The sequence below is a fragment of the Natrix helvetica genome (assembly GCF_964273705.1).
Source record: "Natrix helvetica genome assembly, chromosome: 7".
NCBI lineage: Eukaryota > Metazoa > Chordata > Lepidosauria > Squamata > Natricidae > Natrix > Natrix helvetica.
Window position 1 is genome coordinate 63,399,266 of NC_138558.1, and position 27,196 is coordinate 63,426,461.

The 27,196-nt window shown below is 42.0% G+C and overlaps 2 protein-coding genes across 4 annotated transcripts in view; one reads left to right on the forward strand and one right to left on the reverse strand.

Moving 5' to 3' along the window:
* The window catches only part of LOC309395485 (uncharacterized protein), a 36,752-nt gene extending 26,621 nt beyond the window's left edge, over positions 1 to 10,131 (reverse strand). For all 3 annotated transcript variants that reach the window (XM_081959783.1, XM_081959782.1, XM_081959781.1), the window contains exons 1-2: positions 9,711 to 10,131; positions 1,963 to 2,058 (exon numbers count right to left, since the gene is read on the reverse strand). In XM_081959783.1, coding sequence (XP_081815909.1) covers positions 1,963 to 2,058; positions 9,711 to 10,089 — 475 coding nt within the window. In that variant the 5' untranslated portion in view covers positions 10,090 to 10,131. The remainder of the gene's footprint in view (positions 1 to 1,962; positions 2,059 to 9,710) is intronic.
* The window catches only part of PPAT (phosphoribosyl pyrophosphate amidotransferase), a 73,715-nt gene that overhangs the window by 33,346 nt on the left and 13,173 nt on the right, over positions 1 to 27,196 (forward strand). The window contains exons 2-7 of the mRNA XM_081959784.1: positions 12,997 to 13,063; positions 14,797 to 15,003; positions 22,408 to 22,520; positions 22,653 to 22,798; positions 24,526 to 24,598; positions 25,402 to 25,553. Of these exons, the coding sequence (XP_081815910.1) occupies positions 12,997 to 13,063; positions 14,797 to 15,003; positions 22,408 to 22,520; positions 22,653 to 22,798; positions 24,526 to 24,598; positions 25,402 to 25,553 (758 nt within the window). The remainder of the gene's footprint in view (positions 1 to 12,996; positions 13,064 to 14,796; positions 15,004 to 22,407; positions 22,521 to 22,652; positions 22,799 to 24,525; positions 24,599 to 25,401; positions 25,554 to 27,196) is intronic.

Below are 27,196 nucleotides of genomic sequence, written 5' to 3' on the forward strand. Positions count from 1 at the left end.
AGTTTTTGATTACCTCAGTGTTTTATCAGCTTTTATTCACCCACCTCTATAGACTATGCAAAAGAGACTATCACCCAGCCCAAAAAGGAACAAAAAGACCCATGCACCACTCCACCAGCAATCAGGACCAAATTCAGCATAGATTGACTCCAAAATTAACATCAGGCCAACAATCAAGTAAACAATACCCCAATCAAGAAGTGGGAGGAGCGCAGGGGGATCATGCGCAGGCATGCCATGCCCATAATGCTATGTGTGCGACCCAGCGCACTTTTGCACGCAACAAGCACCAACCTCCCCCCCATACACACACACACTTTTGGTGCGGTTTTTTCACCCTCCCCAGGCTCCAGAGGCTTTGTAGGACTCTAGGGAAGGCGAAAACAGCCCCCCGCCCCCGGAGGCCCTCTGGAGGCTTCAGAAGCTTCCCTGAAGCCTCCGGGGGGGGGGGGGAAACAGCCCTACAGCCAAACCGGAAGTCCGTTCCTGAATTTTTGGTTTGCCCATAGGGCCGGCTTTTCGCACTCCAGAGGCTTCAAGGAAGCCTCCGGGGGGGCGAAAAACGGCCTCAAAAGAAGGCTGAAGTCAGCTGCACAGTGTGCACATGCACGCTGGAGCTGACAGGGCAACGCCTTGCTTGCCCTAACAAATGGCTCCGGGTGCCACCTGTGGCATGCGAGCCATCGGTTCACCATCACAGCTCTAGAATATAAACTGAAAGCAAACCACACTCCTTATTTGCGCTGATGATGTTGCCTAGCTTGGGTAATGAAATGTCTGCAAGAAAACAAGTTTAGAGAGCACCAAAGACCCTTCATTTCAATCCTGAGCTACAAATATTCTCCTTTATTGGAATATTCAGCCATGTTGGTGTGATGGAATTTGCAACTGGAGAAGGAATGGGGAGACAGTTTTGCAACATAGTTTTCCCAGAGAGAGGCCAGATTAAGAGACTGCACATTCCAGGAAAGGGGAAAAGGTTCAGGATAGCCTAACATATCTCAGACTATGTCGAGCAGGTTAGAAGTTGATAGTTTTAATTTAGCAAGATTCTGTCCATTAAGTATAGGCCAGGGGTGTCCAAACTTGGGAACTTTAAGACTTGTGGACTTCAACTCCCAGAATTCCCCAGCCAGCCATGCTGGCTGGGGAATTCTGGGAGTTGAAGTCCACGAGTCTTAAAGGTCCCAAGTTTGGACACCCCTGATGTAGCGGGACTTTTTTATCCTTCGCTAAACCAGGCGTGGGGGCCAGGGTTGGTATTCACTTACTTTCCCACCTTCTGCGCATGTGCTTTGCCTAAAAAAGGGGCCTAAATGGGATGCCGTAGAGCCGGGGTGAATGGGGAGGGCCACCCGTGATTTCAGCTACCGGTTCGGGTGAACCAGTCCGAAACAGTAGAATACCACCTCTGGTGGGTGTGGACAGTGCGTGATACATCCGGCCCGTGGGCCACGGATTTGACAGCCCTGCAGTAGACACTACCGGTACTTAAGACGAGACATCAGCTCTCTGAAGCTAGGGAAGAACACTATCTTTTAATCTTTTAACGCAGATAAAAACTTCTGGGGAAAAGGAAGCAACACTATTAAAATGAAATGATAAATAAAGTCACCATCCGAGCAAAGTTGTAACTGATTCATATACTGAATTGCTATGGATGTTTTGGGATACAGCACCTGGTCAAATGTTATGCGTTACAGGTTGAACATTTTAGTAGCATAAAAGGGACAGGAACTTCTTTATAGGATTGTAGCCACTTTATAATTTTACTAGTAGCTGATAACCTGACTGGGTATTTATTTATCCTAATCCTGCACTCAAAACTCCCATATTGGGGGGTGGGTATTTTTTTTTTAGTCCTCTACTTGCTCCCTCCAACAACCTCCAACATCATGCCACTAAAATAGTAAAAAAGGAAAACAATCCATTTCACCCCTCTCACATGCTGCCTTTCATTACCTAGATCAATAGGCCTGCAATGAGAAATAAACAGCAATGGATTGGTAGAAGCCTCCTCCTCCTCTTCTTCTTCTTCCAATGTAATTGAGACTTCGCCTGGAATTATAAAGAAGAAAATATGTGTAGGGAGGGAGGGTTTAGAGTATTATATTGAAAAACAGATGAATCTATGCTACTACATATCCATCTTGGGAATGCAAAAGGCTTGATAAAAACCACAAAATTGAACATAGTCATAAAATGTCCTGAAGCATGAACCCTTGTAATGTCAAGGAGTACATTTATTATTATTTATTTATTTTATTGAACTTATTAGTCGCCCCCTCTCCCCACAGGGACTCGGGGCGACGTACAGAGCAATAATCAAGATAGCACCATATATCGTGCAGAGGAGGTAAAAATAAGTCCATAAATAAGCATACTTACAAAATTTAAAACCCCAAAAATATTAAACTCTAAAAACTTTAAAAAACAAAATTTCCCATTATAAAATGACCTGGGGTGGCAAGATTGTAACGTTATGCCAGGCCGGCTTGACAAAACAGGTAGGTCTTCAGCTTCATACGGAAGGAGCGAAGGTCGGTTGTTGTCCGGATGTCTGGGGGGAGGTCATTCCAAAGGGTAGGGCCAACCACAGAGAAGGCCCTACTCCTGGGCACCGCCCTCTGGCACTCTCTAGAGGACGGCACCCGGAGTAGCCCCTCTCTGTGTGAGCGAATGGGTCGCAAGGATGTATGGGGCAGGACGCGATCCCGCAGGTAACTGGGCCCTGTGCCATGGAGCGCTTTGAAGATGGTAACCAGTACCTTGAAGCGCACCCGGTAGGCCACAGGAAGCCAGTGCAGCTCGCGCAGGATAGGTGTTATATGGGAGAATCTCGATCTCCCCATAATAACCCGCGCGGCTGCATTCTGGACCAACTGCAGTCTCCGGGCGCACCTCAAGGGGAGCCCCATGTAGAGAGCGTTACAGTAGTCCAGGCGGGACGTCACCAGCGCGTGAGTGACTGTGCGCAAGGCCTCCCGGTCCAAAAGGGGCCGCAACTGGCGCACCAGGCGAACCTGGTGGAACGCCCCCCTTGCCACGGCCGCCACGTGATCTTCTAAGGTCAGCCGATCATCAAGGAGGACGCCCAAGTTGCGCGCCCCTTCCACCGGGGCTAATTGCTCATCCCCGATGGTCAGCGATGGAGTATGCTGATTGAATCGGGAAGCCGGGAACCACAGCCACTCTGTCTTGGAGGGGTTGAGCCTGAGCCTGTTGTCATCCATCCAGACCCGTACGGCTTCCAGACACCGGGCCATCACTTCGACAGCCTCGTTGGGGTGGTTTGGGGTGGAAATGTACAACTGAGTATCATCAGCGTACAGATGGTAACTCACCCCAAAACCACGGATGATCTCGCCCAGCGGCTTCATATATATGTTGAACAGGAGAGGCGAGAGGATCGACCCCTGAGGGACCCCACAAATGAGGGGCCTTGCGGTCGACCTCTGCTCCCCCGTCAACACACATTGCGTCCGGCCAGAGAGGTAGGAGCGGAACCACCGTAGCACGGTGCCTCCAACCCCCAACCCCTCCAGCCGGCGCAATAGGATACCATGGTCGATGGTATCGAAGGCCGCCGAGAGGTCTAATAGGACAAGGATGGAGGAACAACCCCCATCCTTTGCCCTCCAGAGATCATCCACCAACGCGACCAAGGCCGTCTCCGTGCTGTGACCGGGTCGGAAGCCGGACTGGCGCGGGTCTAGATAATCAGCTTCCTCCAGGTGGCGCGGAAACTGCTGAGCCACCACACTCTCAACAACCTTCGCTAAAAAAGGAAGGTTGGAGACAGGACGATAATTTGCTAGCTCCTTTGGGTCCAGAGAAGGCTCCTTGAGCAGGGGCCTGACCACCGCCTCTTTCAAGGCGGCCGGCATCAGGCCCTCCCCCAACGAAGCGTTCACCAGTCCCAGTAGCCAGCCTCGTGAACCCTCCCAGGAGGCCAGCACCAACCAGGAGGGACACGGGTCCAGTAAACATGTGGTGGCCCGCAGTCGCCCGCGCAACCTGTCCAAATCTTCGATGACAACAGGGTCAAACTCCTCCCAGCATGGTCTCTCAAGACTAGTCTCGGACGTCCCCACTGGAGCACTGGAGTGGGTCCAACCTCTCCGGATATGATCGATTTTATCCTGCAGGAACTCTCCAAATTCCTCTGCCCTGCCCTGCAATGGGGGGTCCCGCTGCTCCTGTGACAGAAGGGAGCGGGTCACCCGAAACAGGGCGGCAGGGCGGTTCTCTGCGGACGCTATAAGAGTGGCACAATACTGACGTTTGGCCACTCTTATTGCCACAAGGTAGGTCCTTATGTAGGCTCTTACCTGTGTTCGGTCAGCTTCGGAGCGGGAGGATCTCCACTTACTCTCCAGGCGTCTCCTAAGGCATTTCATCGCCCTTAGCTCCCCGTTAAACCAGGGGGCCCGGGTCGATCGTGGCCGTCGGAGAGGCCGCAAAGGCGCCACCCGGTCCAAGGCACCGGCAGCCGCACTATTCCATGCGGCTACCAGGTCCTCAGCCCGGGGGTGGGACAGGTCAGCAGGAAGTGGCCCAAGCTCCGCCTGGAACCTATCCGGTTCCATCAGGCGCCTGGGGCGGAACCATCTGGGATAAACTCAGCTAGAATAAATCATGTTTAAGTCACTCAGAACTGAAAATAAAAGAGAAGAGGCATAAATAATGTATATTATTTATGTACATTTGTGTGTACAGTGTGAAAATAAGATGGAAGCATGAACAAAACTCTACTCATACAACAGAATGTAAGAGAGACACATTGCTCTAAATAAAAGAATAGCATCTCCTTACTTTACTATCCTTCTAATTAAGTTTTAAATTAATTGCTTGAATAGGTCCAGCTTTTAATTGAAGTGATTTGGAACTGCAGCATTTAGTTCCCAGTCTACGAACATTTTAAAACTGCTTAAAGTTAACCTCCAGTAAGGATTATATCCAAGGAACTGTCTTTAGAATAATGGTATAACCATTAGCTCTTTCTGCAGATTGGACTTGGGAAAACTTTATTATATGTTACAAGGTGAGGAGTCATTCAAGCCTTGCCTGAGGAGTAATCATATTATTTCAGCTTTTAATTAAACAGAAATGTGATGAAGTAAAGCCTAGCTTTTATGACAGCACCCAATTACTTTGGGGGGATGGTTCCCACATGCTACATAGCTCAAAAAATGTTTCTCATCCTTGATTTAAACTGGTTATTCTAAGCAGATTTGACTTCTCTGAATTACAGGATGTCCCAGCAGTGCTACTGCCATACCTTTTGGGTTCCCGTTCAATTATAAAGGCATTAACCTTTACAAACTAGTTGATAATCTGGCATTGCCCGGGTATTTATTTTTAGGGAGAAAATGTCCAGACCAAACATAATTGTTAATGTTGGATTTTCCCCCTTACGAGAGGGAGCCCCCTTGTGGAGTACTTTGAAGCCGTTAACCATGCAACTCCTACTGCGCTGTATAGTAGAAGCCATTTTAAGACGCAATAGGCTGTATCTTAACAGAATACACACCCGGGGGGGGTGTTAGGGGAGTCTTACCCCCACAGTATTTGTTTCCAGAGAGTAAGTCATCCGTGTACCAAGTTTGGTTGAAATTGCTCGAGGTGCTCCAGAGCATAACTCTGGAACATGCTGGAACATATACACACACAGACGGCTATTATAGATAGATGATAGATAGATAGATAGATAGATAGATAGATAGATAGATAGATAGATAGATAGATAGATAGATAGATAGATAGATAATAGATAGATAGATAGATAGATAGATAGATAGATAGATAGATAGATAGATAGATGATAGATAGATGATAGATAGATAGATAGATAGATAGATGATAGATAGATAGATGATAGATAGATAGATAGATGATAGATAGATAGATAGATAGATAGATAGATAGATAGATAGATAGATAGATAGATGATAGATAGATGATAGATAGATGATAGATAGATAGATAGATAGATAGATAGATAGATAGATAGATAGATAGATAGATAGATAGATTTCCATCAGAAATATTGATATTTTTCTATCTAGGAACTCTACCACAACAATTTAAGACTCTTATAAACTCCAAAATTGAAGCTGCCACATTCTATGAATCAAATCCAAACTACAATTCCTTTTTACTTTACAAATACCATATTATTTATTCATTAAATGTATTTGCCGCCCATTCCACTTCCAATGCAAGTATACCTTAGTGTTTGTTTGTGCAAGGAGAATTCTGATTCTTTGTTAATTGTTGAGAGTTTTTCTCCAATCAAGAAACACTTGGCTAAATAATTAACCCCATAGCTGCATAATAGCTAGTTTCCCACTTCATGATAAACCGTAATAGTTTTTATTTATTCTATAAACCAACATTTTGTGAGATATGGAGAACCCAAACAGGGTCTGTAGTTTGCATAACGAAAGGAATTGTGTCAGGCCAGATTGGTTAAACAAGACTAATCAATTTGAGCACTAACACTTTCCCCATGGGCTGATAATAATCTGTGAAACAATAGCTACTAAATTAATTGCATAAGCATTTGTACAGAATTCATTTTACTCAGCAGCCCTGGACAGCTGTAGGAAAGACCACATTTCATGAGGCTTTCTATTTTCAAAACATATGACTGATTCATGGATTGGATTGATTTGATATGATTAGTAGTCTATCCAATGTGACAAAGATTGTACGTCTTCTACATCAATAGAAATACAATAAAACCCTTCTAGTAAAAGAATATAAAGACAAACAAATCATAATCATCATATAATCAGTCTGATGGCTCCAGCTCATCTGAAGGCTGTGTAGGAAGTCAGCACCCACCCCACTGCTAGAAAAATGAAATATTTTAGGAAATATTAAAAAGGCAGAATGTTATATTTCCCTGGATGAGAAATGGAGAAATGTTTTAGGCAGGAAATACACTCACTCTTAATAGCCCCCACCATTCTCAATAGCCCACAGCAGATATCCACACTTAAGAAATAAAGGGATAGCTAGGTCTATTCATAAGCAAATGCCCTCACCCAAGATCCAACAAAGTTAGGATTAGCCCTCTACCCACCTCACCACATGGCACCTGGGAATATTACATCACCCAGCAAGACTTAATCAAGCCTGGGACTCTGACAACCAATCAGAATACAAGCTCAAATTCAAAAGCCCAGAGAAGGCATAAAATTCAAGCACTCTCCGCACCTCTTCCCTTTTTTTCTTCTTCACCCAACATCTTCAAGGCATGGGATCCTGCCCACCATTAAAACCATCTTTCCAAACAGCCACCATGTTTCCAGTGTCTTTCTCCCCACTTGGAACTGAACCCAGAAGGACATTTCTTCCAACAGCTGTAAGAAAGAACTCCATTCTTAATAGTTTATGGAAGATTGGGTTCAATTACTACATGGAAGTTGTTCCAAAGTATGGGCAATGGATAGCCTCCATCGGCCCTTTACCCCATGAAAGTGTGGCTCATTTTTACCACAGTTATTGACAACGTGGGAGGAGCCATTTCTCAAGATCATCTGAAAGTGCCATTACAGTACTGATTTTTGCAAATGCCACCTTTCCTTCTGTGTAGCAGTCTACTTTCTCAAACAGAGTCCTTCACTCTTTTATATATCAGTAGACAGTATTTTAGGGAAGTAGGGAGAAGGGAAACATGCTTTGGTTCACTTAGTAGCAACCAATTAGATTCAACTCTTTGATTTGGATTAGGGGGAAAATTCTCTCTAGAGCTAGCTGCTGTAACGTAATATCTTTATTTAGAGATTTTAAGAATAATAGGTGTGAAGTATTCTTGGTACACTGCTATTTTTTCAACAAGCATCTATAGATATGATACACATGCATAAAGTCCTTATAGAAAGGGGAAATTTTAGCTTTTCTTTGTGAATTTCATTTATATATATATATATATATATATATATATATATATATATATATATATATATATATATATATATATATATATATATATATATATATATATATATATATATATATATATATATATATATATATATATATATATATATATATATATATATATATATATATATATATATATATGAAATACATTTATATATATATAAATGTATATATGTATATGTATTTGTGTTACAACCCCTGGTATGCCTAAGACTCCTGCCTAAGATATAATACAGCCCAGGTTCAAATCCCAGTAAGGGTATGGCTAGCTGATGAGAGCTAATTAGCTCGAAATAGATCTATCCTAGTCTCCCTTTATTTATTTATCAACACAATTACAACACAAATATAAAAAGTACAATTACTACATACATACATACATACATACATACATACATACATACATACATACATACATACATATATATATATATATATATATATATATATATATATATATATATATATAATTTGTATATGTAAGTTGGAATTGATAAACTGTGAAAACAGAACCAGAAAATCATCCTCAAAACCTGGAGCAAACAGCTAGACCTTTTATCTTGACACAGGATTCAACTTGTGGGTTTTTCCTCTCTTTTGCTGCATTGTTTTGCATTATTTAATGATAGTTATTTTTTTTAAAAAAAATCAGTGGTTTATTAATTTAAAACAAATTCACATGCATTGCAAGGTTTATGCAGACTTTTTTTTTCTTTCTTGTTGTTAAAATCAGATATTTAACTGAGAGTTCTCTAAAGAAAATGAAACATTTTCAATTACTTCCCTGATAACGTTTAAAGAAAAAATTCTTCCTGTGATTATAAAATGATACTCGAAAGCTTCATGAAATAATAATTTATACATGCTCTTATTTATTATCAAGAAATACTTTTGTCCAAGTGGCTTGATTTGGTTGAGAGTTGTTGTTTTTTTCCTTTCTCAAATAATAATATTTTCTGATTTCCGGCAGGCAAGCAAAATACATCACATACAAATGTGCAAAACTCTTGTGAATATAGTTTTTAGAAGGTTGCTATCTCAGCAGTTGATTCACCCTTTAAAAGAACTTCAATGTGTTTTAAATGTTTATAATGTATTCCCTGAGCAAGATAAGGTAAATTTCTTGGAAAAACAAAATTTCTAATGTATTCCCTGAGCAAGATAAGGTAAATTTCTTGGAAAAACAAAATTTCAAAAGGGACAACATGTTTCGGTCCCTGCTAGCAGGTGATTTACATTTTTGGTCCTTTTGCTTAAATTCTAACAGGGCACAAACAAAACCACAGAAATGTATATGTATATATAGATATATTTATTACTTGTGGCTCAGCATTTTCTCCTCCAACCTAGCAACACAATTATAAAACAGCACAAAATGTTACAGATAAAGCAGCAATAAACCCAGCAGAAGTTTGCAGGCCCTTAGTCTTTTTGTCTTTTCTTTTTTTCTTTTTCTTTTTTTTTTCTCTAGAGGAATTCGGCTTAGGAAACTGGCTAGCTCCAGCAGCTGGTTTAACTTAAGTTTGTGTATTTATAGAAACATTCAGGAGCAGACACCCTCCTCCTCCTCCTCTCCCCCCCCTTCCCTTCCCCAAGAGACACGCAGATAAGGGAGCGCATTAAGTCGGTTTGTTCTACCAGCTATGTCATCTGCAGTGCCTTGCTTGCATGGGTCGGACTTTTACAAGCTTGTATGTATTTTAGATAACAGCAATAAGAAAAAAAGAAGAAGAAGTTTGGGGTGGTTGTTTTTTTACCTTCATTGTTCTCCTTGGTGGCATTTATGATGTCATTGGCTGAACACCTGCCGTTCTCCTCCTCTGTTAACTGGGTGACAGGTTTATGTTGCAATATGGCATCCAGCTCATGAAAGAACTTCATAGTCTTTGTAGCATCTCCTGAGTTGTGGGCATATTTAACTGTCCTATATTCATATTTCAGGTTTTTATACTTTGCCCGACACTGTTTCCAGTCTCTGCAGATCCCCAACTCCTGAAGCCTTTTAGCAATGTAAATAAATATCCCTTTATTCCGTAAGGTCCCATGGAGTTGCTTTCTGATATTTTTTTCTGACCAGACGCTTAGCAAGGCTTTAACCTCCTCCTCAGTCCAATGCCTTCCTGCTCCACTCTCCATGTTGAAAGTGACCTGGAAATGATTCACTATTTCTAGCCAAGATTGCGTTTCCTAGGAAACCAGACGGCTGATTGTCAGTAAGCTCCACCGAGATGAAAGGATCCAGTTTTACTGGCTCAAGCTGCCTGAGGGGAGTAACTTGAGAAACTGCCAAATAAGCAGGTTCCGTCTTAGAGGCAGAAAAATAAAGCAGCTCGGGCAGCAATGATTGCAAAGTCTGTTAATCATTGGCACCCCAAATAAGCTGTTTTGTGCTTTGCAGAAATTAAGCACAATTCCAGAGATGGAATGCATGCTATAACCTTTGTTATGCAATGGGCTTTAAATATAATCTCTGCTCTTAATGTACATGAGAGCTCTAAGTAAGCCTCCCTCCATCTGGCCCCCTCCAGAGGCATTGGATCACAAGCCTAGCTGGATGCTGAGGATGATGGGAGGTGTTGTCCAACGTATATGTCAGCATATAAATGTGGTGTATATGTCAGATTTATATTTTCTGTTTGTTTCCCAGTATGATTTGATTGCTTATCAGTAACCTATGACTAAGTGTTGTCTCTTATGATTCTTGATGAATGCATTTTTTATTCTCCTTATGTACACTGAGAGCATATGCACCAAAGACAAATTCCTTGTGCGTCCAATCACATTTGGCCAATAAAGAGTTCTGTTCTATTCTATTCTCCATTCTATTCTTATGCTATTCTACACACACACACACACACACACACACACACACACACACTGTAAACTATGATTTTGTTCGGAATGAAAACATTTGCACCTTGATTCTCTTCACATTCGCTAGCAAATAACGCCTTCAGTTTTGTAAAAATATTTGTTTGTTCACATGGTTTAGTATCCCTTTCAAAACTGTGGTTCATAATTTCACACATACACATACTTACCCTTCTCCTAAACGCTTGATTTGCATTCACAGAGCCTTTTGTGATTCTTAACTAATGGAGTCACTGTAATTTGAATTCTGAGCATTCAGTGATATTCAGTAATAGTTCCACTTCAGTAGTCTTCTGAGTGAATCAAGTATAATATGCTAAAAGCAAACTAAGGAAATTAAGTTCAGGTTTGTGTGGAAAACATGTCTATATTCTTTTTGTATTGTCTAGAGCAAATCCATGGCATCCTTTACAAATGCAAGATTCATTTTAATAGAGAATGAGATAACACACACTGCAACACTAATTTTAATTGGTTTGCAAATTATTTCAATTAAATTTTCATTTTCCATTTTATATATTCAAATAAAACATTTCATTAAAATATTTATTTGAATATAGAAGATATTTTGGAAAGAGTCATATATTCTGTAGATATATTTTTTTCTATGTAAATGGTTCTTTTTAAGTGTGTTTCCCCCCCAAAAAAATCTGGGTTCTGTAACTATCTCAGGTGTTAATTGAGTTCCCCTGTGTAATGCGATACTTGCCAACAAAGGAACCTTGGTATTCCATAATACTTGGAAGATGTTGCCATGGCAGCTAAATAACTAGCCAACAGATTCATATTACAGGATTCTAAATAGGAAAGGGGGAAAGGGGATGCTTTTTTTTCTCTTCCCCCACTAAAGATTCTTTAATCTAGGATTTTGGATGGGATGCTTTAAACCTGGCATCCCAGCGAACTTGGTCCTTCAAATATAATGGGAACTACAGCAATGCTTAATGGAATTCTGGGAATTGTGGTCCAACTTGATATGGAAGGCATCAAACTGGGAAATGATGCTGTAAGCATTCTTATGTCCTATTGCAAGCCATACCTCTAATATAGTAGAGAAAGCGACTTCTGGGGGGGGGGGGAAATGGCAACTGAAGACTGACTACTAAAAGCACAGCCAATAACCATGGTGGAATGAAGAGTCAGTAAATAAGCCACCTCTTTTTTAATTGCTCTCTGGACAATGAAAAGACTTGAGGTTACCTAGATGTGCTCCAGACAGTTGCTTCTCATGAGAATACTGCAAGACAGCAGGTCTCCAGAATTAGAGCTTTGGAACACAGGGGAATAATCTTTTTGCACAAACCACGGTCAAAATAAAATAAAATTAGGTACACACACTTTCTTTTCAAATCACTTTTAGAAAATGCTGGTTAACTCATTTAGGTTTTAGGAATTTTTGGAGCAACAAATTTCAAAACAGTCATTGAGTTTCTTTCAAACCTTAATAAAAGTAGTTTGAAATACAATTTTTAAGGATTTTTTTTTAATGGGGTGGTGGATAAGCAGCAAAAAAGGTAATTAGAAGTTTGATTTTGGGGAGTTGCAGGTCCAGATGGTTTTGGAATTAATAAGATTTTGGAATTAATTATAAGAATCCTTCCCATGAGAAAATGCTTTTGTTTTTAGTTATGACTCTAGATATTCAGATCTTGGAATTCTGGAATATTTTTTCTTCTCATGAAAACCTATCCTTGTCTAATAACTATGAGGTCTGTGGAAACAAAGTTAAAGGGTGTATGCAGACCAAGATCATATATTCAGCATTAGAACTTCTTTTTCTTCCTAGCGTATTCCCGCAGGTACAGGATCCGCTTTTCGGATCATTGAACGTCACTTTCACAATTCAGCATTAGAACTTACCAGGAAAAATAATCTTCCCAATGAAATATTGCAGTGTGAGAACTTTTCTTTTAAAATTTCAATCAACCGTCTCTTTTTACAGAATGTTTCTTTCCATCTCCCCATTCCCACAATTGTTTTTATTTATTGTTGTTCTTTGTGTGTGGTTTTTGTTTTAGAGTTATTTTCTTACAATTTAGAAAACTTTTTGCAGATCCTGGGGTCTTCACAACACCTGTAAAAATCCTTCAACCATGAATGGCACCTTTTGGGTGACATAAATATCCAGTCTCAAAAATACAGGTTCCTTACCTGCTCTTCCTTTTCTCATAGAGGCCAAGAGAGTGCCGGGATTGTGACAAGTGATGGAGAATCAGCCCATTCTTTCAAAGTGCACAAGGTAATATTATCTGGCATTCCTGAGGGGGGAAGGGAGGAGAAGATAATTTAGAAGATGTTGATGAGCCATTAAACGGTGTTAACTTTAGCTGCCTCATAAATAGATTTTCTCTAGAAGGAGCTGTGCCCAGCCTAGTCCTTCAGGGGTAAAAAAAAGAAGATGTGGAGATTACTCTAATTTGTTTTCTCTCTTTAAATATGAATGCTGTAAGAACTCAAAATCAATCTGTGTGTGTGTGTGTGTGTCTGTCTGTCTCTCTCTCTCTCTTGTAAATAAGAGTCATCTGTGCAGGATTTTGATACTCAAATCAGTGGTGGGATTCAAAAGTTTTTCCTACCAGTTCTGTGGGCGTGGCTTGGTGGGCATGGCAGAGGAAGGTTACTACAAAATCCCAATTCCCTCCCGATCAGCTGGGACTCAGGAGACAGAGAATAGATGGGGGTGGGGCCAGCCAGAGGTGGTATTTACCGGTTCTCCAGACTCCTCAAAATTTCCACGACCGGTTCTCCAAAACTGGTCAGAACCTGCTGAATACAACCTCTGACTCAAATTTGTAATTTATAACTCTCCTAAATCTCACCGTCAAAATCATATAAAGAGCATTATAAAGTAACAAATGTAACTTTGTCACAAGAGGAATGTGAAAAAATATTTAGAAAATGATAACATGTGGTAGCATTTGCGTGTGTTGTAAATTGATTTAATGCATTTAGTTAAGAGATGTCTTAATCACCTCCCTTGTGGATTACGCTCCATGGGGTTGCCTTTGAAACCATCTGAAAGCTACAACTGAATAGCTTCAGAATACAGTGGCATGGACTGGTTGCCTTGTGGTTCACTAGAGTAAACCAGTGCTATGTGGGCTACATTGACTTTCAGTTGCTTTCCCAGTGCAATTCAAGGTGCTGGTTAAAACACCAAATGGCAAAGGTCTAGGTTACCTGCAGGCAGTCTCCCCCAGGGTATCTTTCCGTCATACTAAGCTACTTAGGGTCGGCGGGCTCCAGATGTCCTTCCTTAAATGTTGCCATCTGATAGGTCTTTGGAGGCAAACTCTTTGGATCTTTGTCCCAACTTAGATCCGAGGGATTCCTACCCTTTTCCATAGGGCTTGTCAGAGTTCCGACTATTAGGAACAACATGTCAGCACGTACCCAAGTGAAGCCAATTCTGACCTCACGTAATTTACAACCCAATTATGGCACTGTTTCCCCCCCCCCCCCAGGGTGTGTCATAAATCACATTCTCCAGCGGAGCACTTTCACGGGCCGTAGAGATCACACCCCTCCAGCTGCTGTGGGTAACCTGGGAGATAGCCTTGAGAAAGATATGCCTGGAATGTGCTTCTGTTTGTGGCTGCTGTGCTGCGTCATCAGATTCCCATCCCCCTTGCCTATGGCAACTCAAGAGCAGGCAAGGAATGCTTTGCAAGTTGACAGGGCCTTTTTGTCCAACCATTGGGCTAGGATGGGGGTTGAGCTGGGCAGATATTTGATCTGGTGCCTGGGAAGGGAGGAATGGCACTTTTGTTTTTAACCATGGTTTTTGGGATTGTTGTGAGTTGTCTAGATTCATTGTATGAGACAGGCAGTCATATAAGTTTTCTAAGTAAATGTCCATTAAGTAGAGTTTTTTCTTCTAAATTAGCCCATTAGTTTTACACTGCTGTCTGCTGTAAGCAATACTGGGAACTCCTTTTTAGTTCATCCATCCCATTTCCTTTTTCTTCGCAGGGAATGGGTCTTGTTAATCACGTGTTCAGCGAAGATAGTCTGAAGAAGCTCTACATTTCAAATCTTGGAATCGGCCATACAAGATACTCTACCTCTGGGGTGTCTGTCCTTGATAATTGTCAACCGTTCGTGGTGGAAACTTTACACGGGAAGATTGCGGTCGCCCACAATGGAGAGTTAACAAATGCAATGCGACTGAGGAGAAAGGTAGGGATCTGTTTTCCTAAGACAAGAAAGCTGAAAAGGATAGTAAATTCACTCATAATAGAGAAGGTTTATAGCCATTTGGTAATAGTAGGATGCAAAGATCATTATAAGAGTACAGTCCAAATTCATTAAGACAATTCAAAGATAAATTCCTTGTGTGTCCAATCATACTTGGCCAATAAAGAATTCTATTTTATTCTAATGTATAAATTGTAAGCATTGATCAGATGGAAGGAAACCTGAATTCTAAACCCTAATGCACAGCAGCAATGTGAGCTTGTATGAAGCTTTCTGTTCACCTTCTTAGTCATCTTGGAATACTGCATCCAACTTTGGTCGCCACAATGTAAAAAAGATGTGGAGACTCTAGAAAGAGTGCAGAGAAGAGCAACAAAGAGGATTAGGGGACTGGAGATTAAAACATATGAAGAACGGTTGCAGGAAATGGGTATGTCTAGTTGAATGAAAAGAAGGACCAGGGGAGACATGATAGCAGTCTTCCAATATCTCAGGGGTTGCCACAAAGAAGAGGGAGTCAAGCTATTCTCCAAAGCACCTGAGGGCAGGACAAGAAGCAATGGGTGGAAACTAATCAAGGAGAGAAGCAACTTAGAACTGAGGAGAAATTTCCTGACAGTTAGAACAATTAATCAGTGGAACAACTTGCCTCCCGAAGTTGTGAATGCCCCAACACTGGAAGTCTTTAAGAAGATGTTGGATAACCATTTGTCTGAAGTGGTGTAGAGTTTCCTGCCTGAGCAAAGGGTTGGACTAGAAGACCTCTAAGGCCCCTTCCAACTGTTATTCTGAAATCTTTTCCATCCTGTCCCCTCTAAATCCGTTTATAATCACGCATGCATTCAGCATTCAGCCATTCTCCCTCAGAAGACTCCCCCATAGGGATGCCTGAAATGCATGTTCTTTAGGCGTACCATATCTGCCCAGATGATGGTGAACAGCCCCATAGGTCTAAAGGCCTATAGATATGTCTGCTTATTCTCTGGCCCCTTGTTCTCTCACAAGCAGGAAGTTTGGTGAGAAGAGAAGGGTGCCAATCACCATCATGTTCACCTTTAATTCATTCTCTACCACACACAACGTAAATCTGATAATTGATTGTTTTGAGTGCAGTTCAGTTCACTGTCGTATCTGTAGTTGTGAATGAAACAAATTGCCAAAGAAGCAAATCACTTCTGGAAATTTACTTTGTGCAGCTTCTGAATATGACTGAGAAGATGCACGTTTAACATCCTATTGGTAGAAATTAGAGAATTTGCATACAATGTGTTGACTATTAATCAACTATGGCTATTCCTCCAAAATTAGTATATATAATTATCATCAACCTGAATCAATCCACTGTAGATTTCTTCATTGGTTTGTTCTGAATTGGGTGGCTATCAGTGCCACTCAAAAATAAATTGATGAGTTGAAGGCTAGATATCATTATTTACTATGCTGATCCAGTGCAAGTTGTTAGATAGATGTTTTTCAACTTCCTAGTCTAGGGCTGGGAGAAACTGCCTAACCCAAAATCACCAAATTAATTTCCATACCTAAGGAGACTCTCAAACGTGATTATCTCTGTCTTAGTCCAGTACCTCTACTGCTGCACTATACTAATTAAGACAGTGATGTTAAATTTTAAATTAGAAATCCTAGTCTTACAGACTCACAAGAGGTTTTTTTTTTTGTGAATGAGAAATGTGGGATACAAAATCTATCTGATCCTAGCTTTTGATCCAAGTTTTTTTTTTCCCTTGTTCCATTCAAGCACACTGATCTATTTCGGTCAATTGCATTAGGATAGAACAGAACAGAAGTAGCAATAACAGTAGTGTGATTAGATACAAAAATAATTTTTCTCCAGTGCAGAAGCTCTCAATGTACATGCAAAACAACTGAGTAATAATAATCATAATACAAATAAGAGCGGGTAGTGAAGAAAATAAAGGTGATGATGATGAGCCATAGAACATAGGTAAATGTACATAAACACTAGACTTCACTGTGAGAATTAGGTATTCAGCAGAGTGATGACATGAGGGGAAAACCTTGCTTTGTGTTGTGGCCCGCCAGCAGAGCTGGCAGCAGATTTGTGAGGAGGTTGGGGAGGAAGATGGGCCAGTCCTGGAGTCTGGGGAAGGCTCTAATGAGGGATCTGGGTCAGAGGCAGAGAGGGGGCTAGAGCCGTATGCCAGTTATCAGCTGCCTTCAGAGTCAGACATCCGTGAGGCAGACAAACAGCTGGAGCCTGTTCCCAGTGTGCGCATGCGCAGAGTTGCCAGATGAAGGGAACAGCTAAAGAGCAGGGATCGACTTGGGAGTAAGGCCACAGGTGGATGATGAATGGCCCCTCCAAGAGGAAATAAAAGGGGAGCGAAAGGGGAGTGGAGTTTGCAGGAGACAATTAGTTCGCTTAATTGGTTCGTGACTCTCCGAGACTCCTTGCCAAAGTTTTGCAGATATCGGCCTGGCAGCTCTCCAAGCCAGGTAAGGTCCGTGACTGTAAATCCTCCCTTGAAAGACTTTGCTGGATGTGAATGAGCAGAATTCACAGTCAATTAATAAAAGGGATGTTTTTCAGGACAAGGAATTTGCTTCAGGCTCTTGGGAAGCCTCGGTCAGAACACCCTGTGCCTAGTGGCCCTTTGTTGTCGTCCTGAGGGGAGGAGTTGAAACAATTAATGTCCAGGATGTGATCTCTGACCCGTGTAATATACAGGTCTTCTATAGAAGTCAGGCTGGTTACTATTGTTCCTTCTGCCGCCCTAACTATTCATTGGAATCTGTACCTGTACTGTTTGATTACTGTACCAAACTAAGCAGTTCCAGAAATACATGATGACAGACTCAATAATTGCTTTGTAAAACTGTATAGCTTTTGGGACAGACTGAACTTTCGGAGTTGATGCAGGAAGAACATTTTTTCTTGCGTTTTTTTTTTAATGATGGTTCTAATGTTAGGGATCCATTTCAAACCCTGGGACATAAAAGAAACCCAAAACATGAAAGATTCTACTGCTGATACTGTACTGTTAAATATACGTAGCAAGGGGTGGTAAAATAGAAGGGCTCCTCCTAAAATCCATTCTTATCTCTACAGTTTTAAGTGTGTTTGGCTCCTGATTGTTACAGCTGCACCACAATGTAGTTGTTCAACCTCCCTTCTATATGCGGACTTGTCACTGTCTCAAATGGGTCCAATGACACTTGTATCACCTGCAAACTTCAGTACTTTAACAGTGGGATCACCAGACATGCAGTCATCGGTATATAGAATAGCAATGGAGAGAGCACACAGTCCTGAGGAGAGCCTGTGCTAATTGCATGGGTTTTAGATGCAAATTTCTCTAGCTGCACCTGTTACTTCCTATTTGTCAAAAAGTTGATAATCTACCTACAAGTATAGACAGGCACAGCTAGCTAAATCAGTTTAGAGCGAAGAATTTCTGGAATGATTGTATTGAGTGCTGGGTTGAAGTCTACAAAAAGTACCCCTGAATAGGTCCCGGGGGATTCAAGATATTGCAAGGTGTAGCGCATGTTGACAGTATCATCTGCTGATCAATTTGCTCGGTAGTTAAACCACAAACCACCACAACAGATCCATGATGATTTTCAGCCCTAACCTCTCCAAGGTCTTCATAACTACAAATGTCACAGCAACCGGTCTGTGGCCATTTAGCTTACTGATGTAGGGTTTCTTAGGAATTGAGATGATAATAGAGCATTTGAAGCAAGAAGGGACATGATACATCTGCAGTGACTTACTGTTCTAACCTAGGCTTTCCCAAAAAAGCACGAAGCAGTTTCCTGTTCCTGACAAAACCCCTTTTATTAAATGCATGTGAATTCCTCTCATTCACATTCAGCAAAGGCCTGGTAAACAGTCTTTCAAAGGTGAATTTATAACCACAGACCTTATCTAGCTTGGAAAGCTGCCGTGTAAACATATTCCAAACACATTGCAGTGCAAGGAAAGACTTGGCACAGAGTCTCTGAGATTCACAAACAGATCTTCACAGTCCTGAAACGAATGAACGAACAAACGAACGGTTTCCTGCAAAAGCCCACTCCCCTTTCGCTCCTCTTTTATTCCCTATGGGAGAGGCCATTCACCATCCCCCTGTGCCTTTACTCCCAAGTCAACCCTGATTTCTTAGCTGTTTTTTTCTTCTGGCAGCTCTGCGCATGTGGACACTGGGAACAGGCTACAGCTGTTCCTCTGCCTCACTGCTGTCTAGCTCCGAAGGCAGCTGAGAACTTCCAGAAGGCCTTGGCCCCATCTCTGCTTCCGATGCAGAGCCCTTGTCCGAGCCTTCCCCATCCTCAGGACTGGCCCATGTTCCTCCCCAACCTCCTCACTGTCCAACTCTGTTGCCAGCTCCACTGGCCACTGTTGTGTCACAACACTTATTAAAGATGTGGGAATGCTCTCTACATGGGGCTCCCCTTGAGATGTACCCGAAGACTACAGCTAGTTCAGAATGCGGCCGCGCGGGCCATCATGGGGAGTACTAGGTACTCCCACATAACACCTTTCCTGCGCGAGCTGCACTGGCTACCTGTGGTTTTTCGGGTGCGTTTCAAGGTGTTGATCACCATCTTCAAAGCGCTCCATGGCACAGGGCCTAGTTACCTGCGGGATCGCATTCTACCACATACATCCCTGCGACCAATTCGCTCACACAGGGAGGGACTCCTCCGGGTGCCGTCCACCAAGCAATGCCAACGGGCGGTGCCTAGGAGTAGAGCCTTCTCTGTGATGGGCCCAACCCTCTGGAATGACCTCCCCCCCCCCCCGATATTAGAACTACTACCGACTTCCGCTCCTTCCGACAAAAACTTAAGACTCACCTGTTTCGATTAGCTGGCCTGGCCCACTTATAGCTCTACTCTTACCTCCTGGTGGATATTTTATTTGGGATAGCTTTTAAGGTTAATGTTTTTAACTTTTTTAAATTTTTAAAAAAATTTAATCTAACTTAACTAAATTGTACAGGGAACTTCTACTACCTCCTCCAGTCCTATGTTTAATTTATTTATTGTATACTTATAACATGTATATTTACTGTTTAACTATTTTAATATGACTGTACACCGCCCCGAGTCTCTTTTGAGAGAGGGGCGGTCTAGAAATCCAATAAAGTTAAGTTAAGTTAAGTTAAGATGGGGGCCAGTTGTTCAGCAAAGGCTTTCAAGCAAAAAGGAATTACTCCACCTGGGCCTGGTGTTTTTCTGATCTTTTGTCTATGAAATAGAGCTTGCACATCTTTTTACGAGATCACCAGAGGTAGGGGGTGGGCACAGAGGGATGAGATAGGTGTTGGAGATTTGGCTGCTGTTGTATGTAGCTGTATGTTGTATGTATCTGAAATGGGGAAGGTAGCAATAGATTACACTGACATCCTCTCAAACCTACATTGGAACACATTCAGGTCAACTGGTTTCTCAGCTTTTCGGAGTAGCTTCTCTTTGAAGAGCGAATAGCTGTTTTTTGGTGCTCTGGAGGCTTCAGGGAAGCTCCTGAAGCCTCCGGAGGGCCTCCGGGGTGGGGTGGGGAAGTCTGTTTTCGTCCTCCCCAGGCTCCTATAAATCCTCTGGAGCCTGGGGAGGGTGAAAAATGCCCCCCAAAAAAGGTTAAAGCTGACAGGGCAACGCCTCGTGTGCCCTGACAAATAGCTCGGTGTGCCACCTGTGGCATGCGTGCCATAGGTTCGCCATCCCGGTTATAGGTCATCTAGTCCAACTCAAGCAGGAGACCCTACACCACTTCTGACAAATGGCAGTCCAGTCTCTTCTTGAAAGTCTCAAGTGATGAAGCCCCCACAACCTCTGAAGGCAACTTCTGTTCCATTGGTTGATTGTTCTCACTGTCAGAAAATTCCTCTTTATTTCTAGGTTGAATCCCTCCTTGATCAGTTTCCATCCATTATTCCTTGTCTGGCCTTCAGGGGCCTTGGAAAATAGTTTGACCCCTTCCTCTCTATGGCAGCCCCTCAAATATTGGAACACTGCTATCCTGTCTCCCCTGGTCCTTCTCTTCACTAGACTAGCCATGCCCAGTTACAGCAACCATTCTTCATATGTTTTAGCCTCCAGTCCCCTAACCCTGTTAGTTGCTCTTCTCTGCACTTTCTCCAGAGTCTCAACATCTTTTTAATGGTGCGGTGATCAAAGCTGGATGCAGTACTCTAGGTGTGGTCTTACTAGGGCTTTATAGAGTGGTATATTGTATATGCAAGCTCTTGGTAGGCGCAAATGGGTCTGTACAGAAGCTAAGGCGTATGGCACAGTATCAGTGAATTTATCCGAGCCCTCTGAAACTGCTTCAGAAACACTTCAGTCTGCATACTTAAAGCAAGCCTGAAGCTCTAACTTTGCTTCCTCGATGCAAGACTTCGCTGTTTTGAACATAGGCTTTGCAGTTTTAAGTTTCTGCCTGGAGGGAGGGAGGGAGGGAGGGAGGTGGATCATGCAATGATCAGAGAGACAGACGCTCTTGGGAGAGAGCGGTACGCATGTGGTGTAGCAGTAATCCAATATGCTGTTGCCTCTAGTGAGACAGCTGATGTGCTGAGTGTATCTGGCAGCTCGAGTTGAGTTGCTTACGGTTTCCTGTTCTCTGAAAAATGGGAGACTCCTTTCTTTTGTTAAAGTTGTCAAAAACCTCTGTGTTGTTTCCCAGAAATGCAGGCCTCATAGTCAAAATTTGGGGGGGGGGGGGAGCCATACAACTGGAAATGGCAACTACTTCCTGATTTAGTCTCTGTGTCTTTGATCAAAGCATGTTTGCTATTGTTAGTATAGAAAGAAATGCTCCAGTGCCTGTTAGAAGGCAGTCTATAACTTAACACAATGATACACTGTGTGGTTAGTCTGTTATATTGGTAACAATCAATATAACCATAACATCACTTTTTGCATGCTGAGTGAAAAGTTTACCATCTGCACAGAGTGCTAAATTAATTACATGGTCATCTGGATTCAGTATGCTGTCCCCATTGGCACTCTGCCAACTTTACACACACACACACACACACACACACACACACACACACGCATATATATATATATATATATATGTATGTATGTATGTATGTATGTATATGTATATGTATATGTATATGTGTATATGTGTATATGTGTATATATATGTATGTATGTATGTATGTATGTATGTATGTATGTATGTATGTATTTGTATTACAACGCCCGGGTTCTAATCCCAGTAAGGGTATGGCTAGCTGATGAGAGCTAATTAGCTCGAAATAGATCTATCCTAGTCTCCCTTTATTTATTTATCAGTACAATTACAACACACACACACACACACACACACACACACACACAAACACATATATCTATATCTATAATAATCCTTTGTCTTTTGTTACGCAGTTAATGCGTCATGGAGTGGGACTATCTACCAGTTCTGATAGCGAACTCATCACTCAACTGTTGGCATTCACCCCACCTTTAGAGGAAGATGATACACCTGATTGGGTGGCAAGGTAAATCACGTGACTCATGAGAAAAGAATTAAAATCAGTAAAACAGACCTCCCTTTACGCAAGGTCAAACTCCCAGCCATTCTTGTTGGGATTCTTGTAATTAAGTGTATTAAGCTAGCTTTTCTATTTCAGGATTAAAAATTTGATGAATGAAACACCCACTTCATATTCACTTCTGATGATGCATAAAGACATTATTTATGCGGTTCGTGATCCCTATGGCAACCGTCCTCTCTGTATTGGCCGCCTTGTTCCAGTAGGTGATATCAGTGGGAAAGGTATGGTTTCCCTATGTCAGGGGTGTCCAAACTTGGGAACTTCGGGGATTCCAGTCAGTTAACTCTGAAACAGTGGGGGAAATTCAACCAACCCCATTTCTGTTGTCAACTTCTTTCGATGAATGTGATGTATAATCTAATATTGTAAGATCAAGCTTTACTGCCTATGTCAGGGGTGTCCAAACTTGGGAACTTTAAGATTTGTGGACTTCAACTCCCAGAATTCCCCAGCCAGCTCTGCTGGCTGGGGAATTCTGGGAGTTGAAGTCCACAAGTCTTAAAGTTCCCAAGTTTGGACACCCCTGCCCTATGTGGAATATATCCCTTTGAGAACTATAGTTGAAAGTATGTTCATTTTTTTAAAAAAAAAACCTGTTACCTTTCTCAAATTCTTTTTTTTTAAAAAACAGTGAATCATCTATCTTTCACCTTAAAAACGTAATTGCTGCACTTCGTTTAGGGAAGGTCACCTATCTTTCAGTTTCTGACCTATTCTTCACTAAACGTAACATACACCTGTGTGCTCTATTAAATTAAATTGTAAAGTAAAACATATTCAGTGGATATGTTTACGATCAGTCTGTGACATCTGGAATATTTGAAAATAAATATTTTTGGTATTCATGACAGAAAATAAGAACATGTTCAAATGTATCAATGTGCATTTTAATTTAAATGCTTTTTTAAATTTAATTTAAATATTTTTTAGAATTATTTGAACTTTTATGAATTAAATTTTGGAAAAGAATCTTTGGCATCTAGACTAACTAATGGGACATTAGTTTTTTTCATACCTTTCACTGTATGTTTGCTATAGACAGATACATTTTTCATACTGCTATCACAGCAAAGTGTAAATAATGTATTTTGTTAGTGAACGGGCGTTTTGTTGTGTTTTGGAAAATTCCAGTGTACTTATTATAAGGTGACCAACTTTTTTACAATGAAAAGGAGGGCAAATAAATTAGAAAAAATATATCGTAAATAAAAGAAATATTTTATTCATTGCAACAATAATACACTAAAATATGATATATGCATAATAAAAACATTTGCAACATTTTATATTGTAATTATGCTTACATGCCTGTTAATTATTATTCAAATGAGTACTTTTCCATTGAATTAATATTTTTTGTCAATGTATCATCTTCTAACAATATATTGGAAATATCTGAACAAGAAATATCCTTCATATTGAATTTTACGGCAAGTGCTGCAGCTAGAGTATGAACATTCAATCTCAATCTCAGTCTACTGCGTGCGTATGTGCCGTGTCGTGTTTCGGTAAGAAGTAAACAAAGCCACTTGCACGCGACGCTCTCTCTCAAGTTCTCCCATGCAGAGTGCATGCGTCTCATAATCGCATCTTATACTGCACTATACCAAGCCTTGACGAATTGTCATGTCAAATACAAATACGTCACATAACACGCAACAGATTAGTCTTCAAATATCGAAAAGGAGGACATGTAGGAGGACATTTTTCGAGGGAGGACAAAACTTACAAAAGAAGGACTGTCCTCCCTAAAGGAGGACAGTTGGTCACCTTACTTATTACATCCTGCAAGTGTCTATTGCCTGTTTAAGTAGGCTTCTCCACCTCTTCAGTTTTATTATAGAAAACAGCAGTTGCAGCCACAACAAAGGTTGTGTGTTAAACGGACAGAAATAATGTTCTTAGAATTATTAAGACATTTCTTTAATTTTTGTTGAATTTATTACAGGGAGAAACAATGCTGAAACTGAAGGCTGGGTAGTTTCTTCAGAATCCTGTAGCTTTTTATCTATTGGTGCAGAGTAAGTTCATAATTCATTTATTTAAAAGCAATTAAAAGCAGATTAATGATTTCTTCATTGTTTAAACAAGAACTGGGCACTGCATCTACCATATTGGAGTACAGCAGTATTTAGTTTTAAAACAATAAAGCATTTGACCTGAAAGTCAATATTGCACTGAATCGTTTTGCAATGTTGGGATTAGGGCACTTCTTAAAACATGGGTGTCAAACTCGCCGTGTCACATTCATATTACGTGACGTATCGCAACAGTTTTTGCCTTCGCTTAGCTGGGGTAGACATAAGCTGTGAGTGACGCATTTGGCCCATGGGTCACCATTTTGTCACTCCTGTCTTAAAAGATAATGAAATAATTCATCTGTGAAAACTAATTATGAAAAAAACGATCAAGCTCTAAATATGCTTTTGCTTATGCATATAGAATAAGAAAATATTTTATTTGTTCTTGAAATTGCTTCATTTGCTTGCTCAAAGAAAAATTGATTTTTTTTTCTTTTTAACTCGTTCCATTTTTTTCACTTTCAAGGAAGAAGTAAATTCTTTTAGAACTTGAGAAGATAATTTAAAAACAAACTGCCTTCCCGTTATAAGGAGGTATAAGTTGAATAAGTAATACGTGCAGAACAATGATCAAAAGCATCTGATAAAATAAAGAATACAAATAGATTTCTGTAGATACCCTTGCTCTTTAGAAAAAACATGTTATTGATTTTCCAATCTGAAAATGATATTTCTCTGTAACCAAATACCTGTTTCTAAGCAAAACAGTTGGGATGTTTAACACATACAACTATATTTTAAAGATACTATCGGGAAGTCATGCCTGGAGAGATTGTGAAAATATCCAAACATGATGTCCAAACTTTGGATATTGTACCAAGACCTAAAGGAGATCCAGCAGCATTCTGCATTTTTGAATACGTGTACTTTGCAAGGCCAGATAGCATCTTTGAAGGTAAAATATCCCCAAATCATCTTTGATTTGGATACACTATTTTAGATTTTTAAAATTATGAAGTTTATTCTAAACAAATCTTAACATTTTACCAGGTACTTTAGAGAAATGACACAAAACAAACTTTATCAGTGTTGACCCTGTTGTAGAATTGTTTTAGATTTCAAAAATTATGATGCTTTTCCAAACAAATCTTAACATTTTGCCGGGTACTTTCAAGAAATGTCACAAAACACAATTTAAGGTCTGACATTCTTCGACTGCGAGGGTCCCCCCTCTCGCAGGCATGCCCCCTTGCCCTGATGAGGGCCCACCTCGATGAGGGGTTTATTAACCCAGAGAGGTGGAGGAAGCGGGGGATTAGGGGTTTTTTAGTAAAATGTTTTTTTAAAGGTTTTAAGGGGTTCCAGGGAGGGGGGGAGGGTTACTTGGCCTTGGGGTATGGACATAGCCAGGTCAACAGGTGGGATCAGGACGGAGGGGAGCGGAGTGGGGGGGGGTGGGAGGAAACACCATTCCTACAAGGGGAATTCCAATTGCGACGGTCGTAGGGAGAGGCGGGCGCGAGGACACTAGAAGAACATACAGTCGGTTGGGAGACCGGGGCCGCTGGATACGCCCGGTCGCTTGTACCAACCCCCGCAGGCTAGGTGGACAGGATCGGCAGAGCCTGGGCCTTAGGCTGATGTTATGTAATGCGAGGTCCGTGATTAATAAGGCCCCCCTCATCAGTGACTTGATCACAGAGGGGGAGCCGGACCTCGCAGGAATAACGGAAACCTGGCTGGGCCCGGAGGGGGGGTTGCCCCTCAGGGAAATGTGCCCTCCAGGTTACCGTGTATTCCACCAGCCACGGGCCCAAGGTAGGGGTGGTGGGGTAGCGATAATCATCCGGGAAGATTTGGCACCGAGAGAATTCACTGTGTCGCAGATATCTGGTTGTGAGTCTCTGGGCGTGAAATGGGGCCCAGGGAGTCAGCTGGGCCTGTTGATAGTATACCTGGCTCCCCGCCATACATCAACGGCCCTGCCCGGGCTCCTCGAGCGGATCGCGGAGATGGCGGTTGAAACCCCCAAGCTATTAGTGATGGGGGATTTCAACCTGCCATCGACGGGAGAGGCATCCGGGGCAGCCCGGGAATTCATGGCTTCCATGACAGCCATGGATCTGACTCAAGTAGTTCAGGACCCCACGCACGAGGGAGGCCACATACTGGATCTTGTGTTTGTCTCCGACCAGTGGACGAGTGATCTGGGAAGAGGGAATTTAGTCATCACGCCCCTGTCATGGTCAGATCACTCACTTCTCCAGCTGGACTTCTCTGGCGCTGCTCCCCACCGCGGGGAGGCGGAACCAGACTATCCCAGATGGTTCCGCCCCAGGCGTCTGATGGAACCAGATAGGTTCCAGGCGGAGCTTGGGCCACCTCCTGCAGACCTGCCCCGCCCCCGGGCAGAGGACCTGGTAGCCGCGTGGAATAATGCGGCCGCCGGTGCCTTGGACCGGGTGGCGCCTTTGCGGCCTCTCCGACGGCCACGATCGACCCGGGCCCCCTGGTTTAACGGGGAGCTAAGGGCGATGAAACGCCTTAGGAGACGCCTAGAGAGCAAGTGGAGGTCCTCCCGCTCCGAATCCAACCGAG